General features: G+C 43.2%; 2 protein-coding genes across 2 annotated transcripts in view; one reads left to right on the top strand and one right to left on the bottom strand.

The window, feature by feature from the left end:
* The window catches only part of shroom4 (shroom family member 4), a 43320-nt gene extending 36789 nt beyond the window's left edge, over positions 1-6531 (bottom strand). Inside the window, exon 1 of the mRNA XM_076162536.1 lies at positions 6290-6531. Coding sequence (XP_076018651.1) covers positions 6290-6412 — 123 coding nt within the window. The 5' untranslated portion in view covers positions 6413-6531. The remainder of the gene's footprint in view (positions 1-6289) is intronic.
* A 3858-nt stretch (positions 6532-10389) lies between these two features.
* Positions 10390-12357, top strand: bmp15 (bone morphogenetic protein 15). Its single transcript, XM_076162602.1, has 2 exons — positions 10390-10741; positions 11378-12357. Exons 1-2 carry the CDS (start codon positions 10390-10392, stop codon positions 12355-12357), a joined length of 1332 nt encoding a protein of 443 aa, XP_076018717.1.
* The last annotated feature ends 2841 nt before the right edge of the window (positions 12358-15198 follow it).

Here is a 15198-nt window from a genome sequence, read left to right as displayed (position 1 = left end):
CTGTAAACACATAAACACGAACTTGCAAAAATCGCAACGGCTCCTCTTAATCCAGCGTAATAGCTCGGAAACTGTGTTAACAGTAATAACTGGAGTGCGGCAGTCTGGAAAATGCAATAAAGAGGAATTAAAACCAGGAACAAGGTGGGAATAAAAGGTGCCGCAGTCAAGTTTGGTAGCTTCCAACGTGATCCAAAGACTCAACAATGCTTCTGAAGTAGACCGCCGCACCCATGCCCAGCGTTCACTTAACAACCCTACTTATGGTAGAGAAATTTAATAAACAAACAAATGACACAATAACAATACAAATATAATTTAAAAACATAGCATTTAAAACATTTATGTATAATATTTATCTAAGGGGGGGCAAAACTCTTTGGGCAATTGAAAACGCAAATTTGTTGTAATCCGAGTAACAATAACAAGGCTGAGGTGTGAGCGTGTGTGTGTGTGTCTGTGCGTGTGTGTGTTACCCCCCGATGAGAGGGTGAGACGGAGTTTCTTAAAATACGGAGAGTCTGACAAAAACAATAACAACTGCAGCACCCCCTGACACACACACACAGTAATAACAAATGTTGTTGGAATGCATGAGGGTCACTACACAGATACACAATAAGGGTTGTTGTTACAGGGTGTGTGTCTGTGTGTGTCTGTGTGTGTGTGAGAGTGTGAGTGTGTGAGTAAGCCTCCAGACATGATCTAAAAGAAACAGCTAAAGGCTCCCAAGATCAGAGATAGAGACATTCCAACTCTCTCTCACACACACACACACACACACACACACACACACGCACACACACACACACACACACACAGTTGATTCCGACTCAGATAAGCTTCATCCTCTCATCATTTAAATCTGTACAACTTTGGTCTGGTAAAACACTCAAAGCGACAAGATGACAGAGAGCATAACTCGTACCACGCAAGCTAGCGCTGCAGTACAAATTGCGACAACGATAATGCCGTAAAAAATGGCTGAAATATTCCTTTTATCTGTTCTGCTCGCTTCCAAACGGAAACGTGAACAAATGGTCTTTGTCTCTCGTCAATCTACTCTATTGTGTTCTACGATTCTTTCACAACATGTGGTTTTGGTTAGCCAGGACAGTTAGTAGCAAGTCGGGGCAGAGGACATAGAAATACACTTTCTGACTCAAAACACACACACACACACGTGCGCACACCCAGGCACGTGCACACCCAGGCACGTGCACACACACACACACACACACACACACACACACACACACACACACACACACACACACACACACAATAGGGACAATAGCATCTCTATCTGATGGTACCCTCATCTACCCCCTGCAGAGAAGATTGCTACTGGAGGCTACCTTTACTGGAATGCGAGGCGTAACACACACACACACACATACACACTGTTTACCAATTGGGGCATGTGGTTGCATACCTTGGACCACATGTCAAAACATTCTTTTTACAGAATCCCTGGATTTCTGTTACCGTCAACAGCGGGAAAGGACAGGGAGAGAAAACAGAAGATCGCAATCTTCCGTCTTGCCTCGTTTTAGTGCAAATCAAATTCCCGGCTGCTCTCCGTGTTGTTGAAATATGCTCTCCTGGAACGCTACCCGCAAGAAAGACAGGCTTCCGAGAGAGAAGAAGAAGAAGAAGAAGAAAGCACCCTTTCACAAATAGGAAACAACAAACTCCTTTCAATGGGAAACTGTTTGGCAACTCGCCCTCACTGCTCTCCAGTCACGTGTGTGTGCGGCAAGTTGGCAAGGATGCAGTCCTACCTATGCCGCTTTTCCAATAAATAAGTTCTTTGTGATTTGGCAAGGACAGGGCATCGCTCCCTCTGAATTCCTTTGCTGGTTTCGAATAAACCACTCAATAAACCCATTAAATCCCGATCCCAGCGCTGCGTCATGGCCACACTTCTCTTCACGCTTCAGGTCATATCAAACCCCACCAACACGGACGATTTGGGGATGAGATCACAAGTTTGTTTACTTGCACATAAAAACTTTGCTGACGCTTGATTAAGGCAACAAATAGATGTAAAAACAAGCTTAGAGTGAACCCTGCGTGTATAGCAAGAACCAAATCGTAAACGTGCATCTAAGCATCTTCTCACCATCTTGAAAGATTTTTCTGGGATTTCTGGGACACCGCTTGTTGATGAAAAAGTCTACAAGGGCTAGCTTCTAAATGCACATCCCTGGCCAAGCAATAAAGGCAGCATCTCATGTGTAACGGCTCATAAGAAGCTATAAACAGTAGAATCATGGCCTCAAGAAGTCCATATGTCTAAATCATAAAAGAGTTATTTGAGTCAAAGGCAAACATCACCTCATCTCTAAAACACACAAAATCCTTACTATTGGATCTTCACCAACGCAGCCTGTCAGATGTTCATTTACATCATTGGTTCCCAAAGTGGGGGGCGCTATTGCAGGGGGGGCGCGGCAAGGCAAATGAATGAGGCCATACTTCTTTGTATATCGCAGCAGGAGAATGAGTATATATATATGTATATGTATCCTTTGTTATCCGGTTTGACTGTCTGTTCTGTGACTCTTAGGCCTGGTTGTTGTTTTGTTTTTTTTTTAATCGCCGCCGCTTTACCGTTTGTGCTAATCAGCCGGTCTGACATATGGGAGTCGTTAGCTTCGGTAGCCGCTAGCTTAGCAATACAAGCCCAGTTGTGAGGGATTTAACTAACTACTATTATGAAAAACTTGTTCATATCGCAGCAAGAGAATGAGCGATTACCCGCCGCTAGGTAGGAGAGACATGGCCACATCCTAACTATAGGTGTTTCTGCTGTAGTCTCAATAAAAACTAAATACAGGTCAAGCTGGATATTGAAAGTGAACTATGAATGTCAGTCTGACAGCTGCAACCCCGATTTGAAAAGATCCGGCCAGGTTTAGAGAACATCACATCTCAAATGACATCCGTGGTGGTGATGGTCTCATAGTTTCTACATGATCTTACCAGCAGTTGCAAAATGCATCATGAGCTGTGGCAAGAGAAAAGGGGTTAGACAAGGGAAAACAAAACAAAACCAATTCTTATTAATGGACTCTTCAATCCATCAAGACGTCAAATCAAGTTGATCTCTCTCAGTTGTTGAAATGTATGTGACAGCTTCAACAAAGAAGTAGAAACAACGAATGCCTGACTGTCCTGTGGGGACGCCGCCTCACAGAGTGGCGACTGAAAACTGTCGAGGAGGCACAAACTTACAGAAAACAATACCCGCAATGCAAAACGTGAGGTCAATCATCAAACAGCCAAAAGAAAGGGGACAGAACCAAACGCAACAATAGAAGGAAGTCATGACTCCAAAGGACAAGTCACACAAAGGCAAGAACATGTGTTTAAAATGTTGGATACCACAAATACGTGAACGAGACTATTCCACTCATCCATCATCTATATACCCACTATTGTGAGAGGCAATCATCGTCCTGGACAAACTGCATTCCCAGTTGTGGGAGGGGGGATCACAGCACCCTTAGGAGCCGATGCAGCCATACAAACTCATTTGAACCAAGGACCTTCTTGTGGTGAAGTCATGGTGCCATTTAGAGGTTTTCATAATAATTTAAACAGCACACCGGCTAAAGTATGAAACAGCCTCATACGCTGCATTTCTGTGTGCACCAGGGGGCAGCGTTGCACACTAGCTGACTCTATCAACTAATAAGTTGCATGTCAGCAAACTAACTGATTCGCTTGTTGGCTAATTGTTCCATGCGCCCGTCCAGATAAAACCGAGAAGACCGAGAAGGCCGATCATTATCGCTTTGGCTGCGCTCACGCCACTGGTGTGTGTCTGAACGCTGCAGGCTCGCACACACACACACACACACACACAATGTTCAACACCCACACACTCGCGGCGGTAATTTGTTATGCTCCTGGTGGAATGTTGACCAAATGGCTTATATCCCTCTGCTGTCTCAGGACTGTGGAAGCCACGGCCCTTCCCCCCTCCAACAACACACACACACACACACACACACACACACACACACACACACACACACACACACACACACACACACACACACACACACACACACACACACACACACACACACACACACACACACTTCAAAAGGTGGACATCCTGAAAGGGCAACTGGAACATGCACACTCATACACACATTCCCCAAAACAGTAGACTTACTCTTTCAAAGACGTGCTCAATGGTTAACAGATTGAAAGGCCAACTGGGACATGAGTGTACATTCAAACACACACATCTGTATATACACACACACACACACACACACACAATTTTGGGCTTTAGCTCAGTTCCTACAGTCAGACATGAATCTCCTCCATTGCTTGTGTTACAGGAGTATAAATCAATTTATATAATCAATTATCGGAAAAGGGATCAAACTGCCGTACACATACAACCACACGTACACACACACACTCATTCACTGGAAGAATATATAAAGATGTTATAAGAAATGTACTGCATTTGTTAAATATACATCTGGGATGTTCCAAGAAAGTTTAGAACACACAAACACACACACACACACACACATCCTTGTCCATCCCTCTCTGTTGGAAGTGAGAGGATCGTTTCTATATTCAGACACAGTAAACCACTGTAAGGAGCCTGAAGGAAACTCTCCGGTCCTAAACTAACATACACACACACTACACATCTTTCATACACACCCCCAACTTCACCTTCCACCCCCCCCCACAATGTTCCCGTCTTTCTGCTTCTCTTTCTTTCGAGGACTTGACACTTAATCATTAAACACTTTAAACACTTTTCTACACCACAGTTCCCCAGTCCAACCCACCTCGCGTGGGCTACTTCAGGGTGTGTGTGTGTGTGTGTGTGTGTGTGTGTGTGTGTGTGTGTGTGTGTGTGTGTGTATATATTAAGTAGCCACTGGACACAAAACAGCCATAGAGCACGGTTTGATTTTTATCTCCTTTAGCAGTCCCAGTCACATTTTCCCAGGGGCTGTGATAATGTGTATGAGTGTGTGTGTGAGTGTGTGTTTCCAGATGACTGAGCCAGGCTTTTCCATTCCCCACTGTGGTGCTGGGGCGAATACAGATGCACGCCGGCCAACATTTACTCCGCCGCCGCTGCTGCTGCAACTTTTCAATGGAGGGGGCGAGAGACAAGGAAAGAAAGAGACAGAAAGAGAGAGAGCAAAGGTTGCATGGCAGACGGCCTACTTATGCACTGGACTGAGCACACACACTTACACACACAGACCACCCTCAGCATGAAAACACACCAATAATTACTCGCAGTAATTCAAAGACACCCTCCTTATTTCCAGCAGCTCACCGCCCACGGCGTGAAACCGTGAGAAGAGGCCGAGAGGAAACGGCGGCGGCCCCCTTGTGCTTTATCGCCGACCACCGGGGCCGAATGACGGGGTCACCATCAACTTGGGACACACACACACACACACACACACACACACACACACTACATTTCTAAAACTGAACATAACACAGTTCTGTTCAGGTAACCAGAAGATACGTCTAGATTTAATTTGACATTTAATGGCCGAAAGGATAAAAACTCTTGAGTAGTGAGTGCATGGAAACACAGTGAATGTCAGTGATTGAGCTCTGATGTCATTTCCCAGAAAACCATTACATTTTGCCACCATGCCGCTTTAATTTCAAGCACACCTCGCTTATTAGTTTCTACCCCCAAAACGACCATTTAAAGGTGCTTTTTGTCATCTGTCAGTGCTTGGACCTTTTACCTCGCAGTGATGAAGTAAAATGAAGATAAAGTGAACCTGGCTGGGTTGGGGGACCCCCTGGGGAACCCTGTTTAACACCCCTGTGGGAGCTCTTTGGCCCTCTCAGCTTAGGAAACCACTACATTACATTATAGGACATTTCATGGACTGTGACAGCTGACAAACATCAACCGGCGCCGGATATTTACTTAAGCTTTGGACAATAACTTTTTATGCACTGCAAGGGAGGAAGAGGAGGAGGAGGAAGAAGAAGAGGAGTGAAGCTGTGCAGACGTTTGGAAGTGTTCTGTGCATTTTTTTCTTAGCATGAGATGAATAACTTGAGTCTACCAAGCTATCTTTGAGTCAGCACAACACAAATATAACAGCGAAACTGTGAAAACACACTGAAACATTGTAGCAACACCACGTGAATTGTCAAATAAAACGATATGGACTCGTTTTACCCACGCTTTGAGACATTTTAGGGGATATAACAGCAAATGAAAACACAAATAATCGAGCTGTTGTTATGTTTCTGAACTCACTTTAGTGATGATGAGCGGCTCGCCGTGCTCGAGACCTCCTTTCAGTGTGAACCCCCAAGGCGCGCCCCCGCTCAACTGGACCTGAATGTGGTGGAAGGAGACGAGCTGCTCCACCGTTTCCATCCTCTTTCCCGGTTATCCGGTTCGTTCAACGGAGGCGAGTCGTTGCTAGCTAGCGGTGCCGGTTCCTTCGCTTCTCCATCACCGCTCCAATAACAACAACGAATGGGATGGAGGGATGTGTGGACGGACGGAGCGAGTGAGTGGCAGAGGGGGAGGGCAGAAACTTTTAGCTAGTGTAAAGGTAACCGGAGTGGTCGTGAAAGCTTCCGGTTATCGTTTTGTTTTCGAAAAATATCCAGAAGAAAGGCGGATGTTGGCATGTTTTATAGCTCTAATCTTCTTTTATACTGATTACTTTGACTAATTTTGCAGTTCTGTTGCACTTATACACAGAATGTGGCGTTTTATAATGAAGTACCGCGTTTGTATGTAAATTACGCTTTTATTTCAAAAGCGGAAACAGTATTATTCCAGGCTTATTTTAGTGAGCTCGACGCAGTTTGAAAGTTTGGGGAAACTTATTTCAAGCGAGGGAGAAGGCCACTCCCACTATTCGAATCGTGGGAAGTGAATGACAGGATATTTGACCAATGAAATAAACATTTTCGATCTGAATATCCAATGGAAGCGCTGAGTGGACTGAGTAAGCATAACCCGCTGTATTGTCTCGGCATGGCTTACAAGAATACTGTTCTCTTTTCTTTTCTCTTTTCTTTTTTTCTTTGTATTTATACTGATATATTTTGAATGAATTTGCAAAAATAAAGTCTTTGGAAATATGTCTATAAACTGGAAATGGAGATCTGGTTTACCTATCAGTTTGTGATTAACTGGCTCTAAACCTTCTTTCTTTACCCTCTCTCAGAACCAACACTGTGTTACCATCTTTAAATTAAATCTTCTGCAGTACCGCTATGCACGCTGAGTGAAAACACTGCTCCATTCTAATCAATCATTATGATGAGTGATAATAATAAATGTTTTTAGGATACAAAGCCTCAATTTTGATGTGAAATCAGGCTGCCCATCCAGCCTGAGAGTGTGCAGACCTGCAGTACCAGGGTGCCTACTGCCAACAACAACATTGAGTAACACATTGCAAACATTTCTAAAGCCTTACCAGTCATACCAGCCTCCTTATCTAACTACCATATTAAGAGATGTTTTAAAAAGCAAGTATGACTTTCAGGAATGGTTACATAAGTCCAATTTGCTGCAATTTGTCTATAATTCTCTGTTCCAGCGTAGCATGTGTTTATTTGAGGTCTGACTTGATACTGGTGCTACAATACAAAAACCTTCCAGAGAGTTTACACAATCACTAATGAACTAATGAATGCTATGAACACATGATGAGGAATGACCCTCTTCACTGACTCATGACTCTGTACATGAGTTTCACCGAAGGCCAGAGAACCAGCCCTCTGGCTCTTTCAGTCGATCGCCTTGTAGTTGGTTCTTATCTCGTTTGGGACTGGACAGAGAACATTTCCTTAATGGGTCTTGATGCAGTTACTGACAAAATACCAACCTGCAATCATAATTTACTTTTACTAATGTGCTTTTTTATGTAGCCTGTATTGAGGCCAGGACTTGTATTGAGGACATTTGGTAACTAGAATGCAGAAACACACAATTGATTTGGTCATTCTCACATATTTTCCACTCAGGTACTCATACTCAAACTGAAACGGACCTAAATCATCAGTACATGTTGACACTGTACATATATATTGGGCAGTACACCCCTGAGGTTAATGTAAACATTTCAGAGCTTGTTCTGGGGCCATGTATTTCCTTGCAGGCCAGAATTGGACCATTGGCCACTACTTACTAAATCATGAAGTGGGTCTTTCTACGGGAATTGTAGGGTTTGAAGGTTCTCCTTACCATACCATTTAAAGTTACTAGTATGTGAATCTATATATACATATATATATAACCCATTATCCTGAGGGGACAGTGTAGGAAACACATTCTATCAATAGTGGAACCATTTATGGAATCAAACTAATAAAATGCTTTTGGCCAATTGAATTGCTATGTTTTTCCCACACTCTCTCTGCAGACTGAAATGGGATTAAATGGGAGATAATCACTGTTGCGGAATGACACCAAACACCCCGATGTCCCTACTGTGTATGTACTTGTGTGTGTGAGAGAGAAAGAGAGAGAGAGAGTTTGAATACATATATGCAATATTTCTGTGTCTCTCTGAATGTGAAAACCTAGGTGTGTGTGTGTGTCTGTGTTGAGCTCTCTGTATGCAAGAATAAAAGTGTGAGAAAGATGCAAAGGAGGAGAGAAACTTGAGAGAGAACATGTCCAGACATGTCATCGCTCATCCATAAACCATGAAAAGCTCAGTTTTGATCAAATCAGATTCATGTATGCATTTATTGTTGAAAGAATGCAACATCACAGTGTTTCGATTAAATACCTAAAACATGTCATTAGTAACCCCTTCAAAACATTGAAAGATCTTTGTTACTCTGGGTTTTGATGTCCTTTGATAGTCTAAATTCTTTTTAAATTACCGTTTTTGTATGATTTGTGGCAAGAAAACTGTACATTTTGTATCATCTCTCATGCACACACTCTGATGTTGCTAAATCAACTCCCTGTGTGGTAAGAAACATACCAGTAGGAATACATCATGTAAGTGTTGTAAGTAATACATCATCACAATACATGAATATCATGAATGAAACCATAAAAGAACTGTCGGATGTGTATTTTAATGGTGTCAGACGGGCTAAGTGTTGCTTGTGTAACTGGAAGCTTTGTTTTGGATCTTTGCGGCACATAAACACTGCATTGTAATATTGGGTTCAGTGGTGAATGCTGCTGTCCGTATGATCAAAGCACAATTCCCAAATAATGGAAAAGAGGTGGTATTTTTTTCCCAGCATGGCTTTATTTCATTTATTTTAATTTTAACATGGCTGCATTTTGGGTTGGGACCCAAGCGACAAGCAGGACTTTGTCCATGTTGGAGATGGTGTGCTCATTCTTTGCTCCTCCCGTCCAGAATCCCAGTGATCCCAAACTGCCAAGCTTCAAATTAAACAAGCTTGAGCAAACAATATTTCAAAAACAGCAATCAAAGTCGGCAAAAAATAGCAAAAGGCTGGGAGTCGTCTAAATATGACACCAAACCACAGCGTAACCCTAGATTCCTCAAACGCAGACCAAGAATGGAAGTTACAAATTACAGTTACACTCAGTACTTACCGCTCACTGATGTAGCTCAAACTTCAAATGTAAGTATTTGTATTTTTTTGGTATATTTAGGATGTTGACTTGAGCAACTGCGAATACAGATGTTATATTTTCCTGATTCCTGTTGGTTGTGTTGCTCTTACTGGACACAGTTCTATAAACAAGACATTGTTCAACACAAACTACTTACTATATTAGGCTTTAACAATGAGGCCCGGTTGCTCTTTGTTGTCCCTTTGCCTTAATTCACATGTACATTATACATCCTCACTCCCTTCATTGTTTTCGTTTTTTCTTGTCTCGTTTTCTTTTCTTCCCTTCTGTATGTATAACATAATATGTATAATTGTCCCATAACTAGATGCTCATTTTAATGCCAGATGCTTTCTTTAGTAAAAATATTCAGCAACAAAAAACAATGAGGGGAAATAAAAAAAAGAAATCAACTTAATTTCAACATTTTAAGTAGTGTGTGAGCTAAATGTTTTTGTATAACTGTAAAAACAAAATAATATCATGTTAAAAATTTTGATAAAACACATGGAAATACAACTCAAATACCAATAATCAGGGGGGAAAGCTCGCTCAATCAGTCAGGTTAAAATGTGCGTCACGCCAATTTCACGTGGCTCGTGCGAGCTCCTGACGGCACCTCGCGCGCACCCGCGGGGTTAATTGGGGTCAGGCAGTTTGATTGTGTGATGAGCGCAGGAGCTAGTGAGCAGGTGAGCGTTTGAATCGCCGCGTGCGGAGAATGGTTGCCGGCTATAGCCTCGTTGGTGGAGCTCGCTAGCACCAGAGGTTGTGGAACCACCATGAGTTCTCCCCGCGCCAAACACGGCTTCCTGCGTGTCTGCGTCGTGCCCAGTTTGCTCTTCCTGTTGTGCTCCACGTTCGCCGGAGCCGCGGCGCAGCGCTCCACGTTGAAGCGCAGTCGCCGGAGCCAGAACCAGAACCAGAACAACAGCTTCAAGCACAAAGGCGCACACCACCAGCCGCTGACGGACGAGCAGAAGGCGGACCAGAACCTGCAGTTTATGCTGAATTTGTACCGGAGCGCGGCCGAACCGGACGGCAGGCCCAAACAGCACCGGAAGTTCGGCTCTAACACGGTGCGCCTTCTCAGACCCACGGCGTCCTCGATGCACTACCTGCCCGCGTCAGGAGGTGAGGCGGCGGTGTTGATGAATTCATTATTTTGAAGCAATATGTGGGGTATAAAACCTAAGAATTGGCAAATAAAACGGCTATTTTCAGACTTTGAATAGCAGATAAGCTTGAAGAGTTTGAAATTTTAAACGATGAAAAGCAGAAAATTGTCGAATTTATGCCGCTGAAGCCACCAAGCTAATAACCAATCATTTAATATAATGTCGATTAGTTTCTGTACATCTGGCAGTCCTTGTTTGTTAATTGCATTTAGCAGCAAATATTACAATAAAAACCCCACTTTTAACTACAGCAGTGGCATCTTTGATTACATTTTATGACTTTCATTTGAAGAGAAACCCCTGGATAATGTCTGGGCCTTTTGTAAGTCAGAGCATTCTGAAATGATTTGGTGTTCACTTCAAACAAATGGTGATCTAGTTGTAGCCAAAAATTGCCTGGAAATTGTGAAACTTTGTAACATCTCAGCATATGGCTTCTAAAAATGAAACCTAAATGAAGCCTGTTTTTGTTTCAACTATGCATCTGATCTGATCAAATTCTCATTTAATCACAAAGATTCAGCCCAACAAGAGTTTGTTGGCTGTATCTTTGGTTGATGGATGTTCATCTTTTTCTCGTCTCTCTTCGCAGACCACCACTATGCTTTCACTGTCAAGTACAATATTGACACTCTTCCCTCCGAGCAACTGGTCAGAGCCTCGTTCGTCCACCTCCGCTCCTCTTCCACCCCCAACTCCACCACAAAGGTCCAGCTCCCACCTCGCTGTAGGGCTCAGATCACTTCCATGGGCAGCGAGATCCTGGCCACCCTGGAGCCCCACGAGAAATGGACGGAGACGGACATCACGGCTCATGTCACCGGACACGTCCAGCAGGGAAGGATAGAGCACTTGACACTGACGGCTCAGTATTGGTGCACGGAACCAGGGTACAGTGAAGACACCAACAGCCTGTGGTGGTGGCTGTTGTGGGGTCGATACCAGACTGGTTTCGATGAAGGAAAGGAAAGATGGGAAGGGGAAATTCACCTGGAGGTCCCTTCTCTTCTTCTGTATTTAGAAGAGGACAGGGGGGCGAAGGACTGGATGGGGGAGTTGCAAGGGGCTGAAGGGGAAGACGCTTCAAGGCGACAAGGCCATAAGCACCCGCCTGTCCGTCGCCGGCGCTCCAAAGAGTCCGCCGATCCTTCCCTGGATGTTCTCAAAAAAATCCCCACTTCCTCTTCGTCCGCCTCTTTCTCCCCGTCTGCCTCCGTGGTCTCCGCCATCCCCAACTACAAGCGCAAAACCAGCACGCCAAAGAACCGTTGCAAGCTCCACTCCTTCCGCCTGTCTTTTGACGAGCTGGGCTGGGGTCACTACATCGCCCCGCCCGTCTACTACCCCAGCTTCTGCCAGGGCGACTGCCCGCGGGTGCTCCACTACGGCTACCACTCGCCCAACCACGCCATCATCCAGACGCTCATCAACGACTTGGGCATCGGGGACGTGCCGCCTCTGTCCTGCGTGCCGTTCAAGTACGTGCCCTTGAGTGTGCTGGTCTTGCACAACAGAAAGGTGGAGTACAGGGAGCTGGAGGACATGGTGGCAGAGTCGTGCACGTGTCGCTAAAGACTCGGCGGAGTGGACTTGTCAAAGCCATAGAGCTCCTGGAGAGAAAGAGACTAACAGGAGGCAGATTTGATCTACGACTCGCTGTCTAACCACGATGAGGTAGAGACTGGAAGGAGGAAGTGGTTGTGGTTTCCGATCTTCACTGTCCTCGTATTAAAGCACTTTAAAAGTCAGCTGCTGGGTGTAATTTAGGCACGAGAAGACGTTTAGGAGGAGGATGTTAATGTTCTGTGAGTGTGTGTGTGTGTGTTCACCTCCAGCGACGTGGTGCTGGATGAGTTCGTCTTCACTTTAATGTTATGCAAATTAAGTATTTTAAGCCACTGCAGGATAAAGTTGTGTAACATAATATACACGTTTAACTTCGAGGTTAATGCAGCATCAGCGCTCACAAACCAAACTAAACTTCCACTGTAACTTCAAATTTATCGATGGGTATGATTCAATGAAGGACGGAATATTGACTGGTCTTTTGTATGTCCCTTTTTAAATGGATGCAATGAAATCTAATGAAGTCCGAACACAGAAACGACGCAAAAGCATAAGCAGCTCAGCCCGTATTGTGTATATAAAGAAACATTTGGACAAGGTTTTGGCACTTAAAAAGGCACTAAATATGTTCTCAGTAAGGGCGGCGGTGACAGAACGCTGCCAGAGGTATTTTTAAAAGGCAAGGATTCTGCCGTCTCTCTCCGCCTCCAGACAAACCATGTGGAGCGTAGCTGGGAAGGCCATGTGACTTGTTGGATTATTGGTGAATTCTTGCATTTTGTATATATTTATAAGGGGAGGAATCGATCCCATAATGCAAACGTAACAGGAAAGGAAAACGCTGCTACTGGTCCGTCATTTAACAAGCGAATAGAAGAGAAAGTTGTGTGAAATTGTGTTGTAGAAAAGGATGCTATTTTTTTTTTATACCGAATGAAAATAATCAAATAAAATGCATATTTTCTTAAGCCTAAATGTTGTGCTTTGTATTTGTTATGCTCGCACCCACTGGGTTTTTATTTCCCAGCGGCGAGACAAATATGTGAGGTTTTTGGGGGAAACCAACGTTTACATGAAGTTTGAACCACTGGGCTGAAGAAGAGCGGCATGCATCAGCAGTTATGTGGCCGAACAGCTGCACATCCTGTAGGAGTCCTTTTGTCCACTAGATGGCACTCCTTCCTCTGATATTGTGTGTTGAACCTGCAGATTCCCAACCAGCAAACTGCCACACACAGCCTACATTCAGACATTTGACCTTTGACCCTAAATAATTCTTTCTGATTTTAGCTCACATCCAGATATTGATCTGATCTAAATTCCCTGGGGCTGTCCCCGACGGCTCATTTAGATCAGGTAACATACATTAAACAGACAAAGTGATCATTTCAATGATGTAAGTGTGCTTTAAAATAACTGATCAATTGTTTTTCACACAAACACACCTATGTGTGTTTGTGGGAAGGGGGGAAAAGGGAGAAAATGTGGAATGAACACAACGTGGATGCATAGATAGATGGAACAGTAACTAACAATTACTTCACCACATATTGCCATTTGTCTATGCAATAAACAAAACATACTATAATTGAAATACTGAATAAAAACATTGTGCTCGAGTACTAATCTAAATATGCTCTAAAATTATAAATGTAAATATAATTACAGCAGCTTTCGCTTTTAACCTGGGCTGCTTTGACCTTTGACCTCAATGTTTGGTTAAAGTCAAACTGCTTGTGTCTAAACTTTGTTTCTGAAGTTATGAAATTATTCAATACATACACACATACACCTAATAATACACATACATCACACATGCAAGGAGGCCAACACACATACACACACACACATGCACACACACACACACACACACGCACACACCCAGTACCATGTAAATTCTTATTTTGACTAAGAGAGTTAAGTGAGTCACAGAGAACCCCGACCCCCCCACTCTACTGTTTACCCATGAGCTCACACACCCAACTGAACACACCTGTGTGGGCTCATTCATACACACAACATTCACAACCCACACGTTTGTGACATCAGCTGTGACCTATTTGGCTCAGTGAAGTCAGAATTTGATCAAATTGGATTGGATTTTTTGATGTACTGTATATCATTGATCTTATGGAGTTTTTAATGTATAATTTGTAATATAATATATCCATGTACTTTTTATTTATAGATGTTAATTTTAATTAATTTTATTGATTGAACTGACTCAAATTTGCTCTAAAAATGACTTTTTATCAGCTTATATTTCAGACACACAGTCCAGCTAAGTGTGTATGTCCTCACACTGAGCTATTAAATAATCAAACACCCGTGCGGTAAACACGACCTCCTCTCTACAGACAAAACAACACCTCCAGGTCTTGCCAAAGGGACAATACAAGATGTTGCCCGGTACCAGGAACACGTAATGATTATGTTTCCAGTCAGTGTTGTAAAAGCTTCCTAAACATCAAAATTTCACTTTTTTTTCAAGACTTCCTGTTAACCAGCCAACCAACCATTTTGTGAGGTTATGTTAGATAGATTAATGTTGTAGGGGGTATAAGGGGGAGGGCACATAAAATGAGTTAAGAGTTAAAGGCAGACGTAAGTATTGCAAGTGCTTTCTAAATAAAAGGTTTGATTGATAAGTTCTGAGCCTACGCCATAGCGGAAGAAAGCAAGAGCTGATGTTTGGTCAAAATGATCACATTACTGCACAAAATGTAACTAATTACATTATAGACAGTATATATACTATATATATATTATATATTAATTAATTATACAACAGTTCAAATGTGATTCATGCACACATAAAGATGGGGATCTGCAATGGTAATGACTGAC

The sequence above is a fragment of the Genypterus blacodes genome, unplaced genomic scaffold, assembly GCF_046128005.1.
Source record: "Genypterus blacodes isolate CSIRO-AG114 ecotype Tasmania unplaced genomic scaffold, CSIRO-AGI_Gbla_v1 ptg000122l_1, whole genome shotgun sequence".
In the NCBI taxonomy this organism is placed as follows: Eukaryota; Metazoa; Chordata; class Actinopteri; order Ophidiiformes; family Ophidiidae; genus Genypterus; species Genypterus blacodes.
Note: the sequence above shows the minus strand (reverse complement) of the source record. Positions and strands in the feature narration are given on the sequence as shown.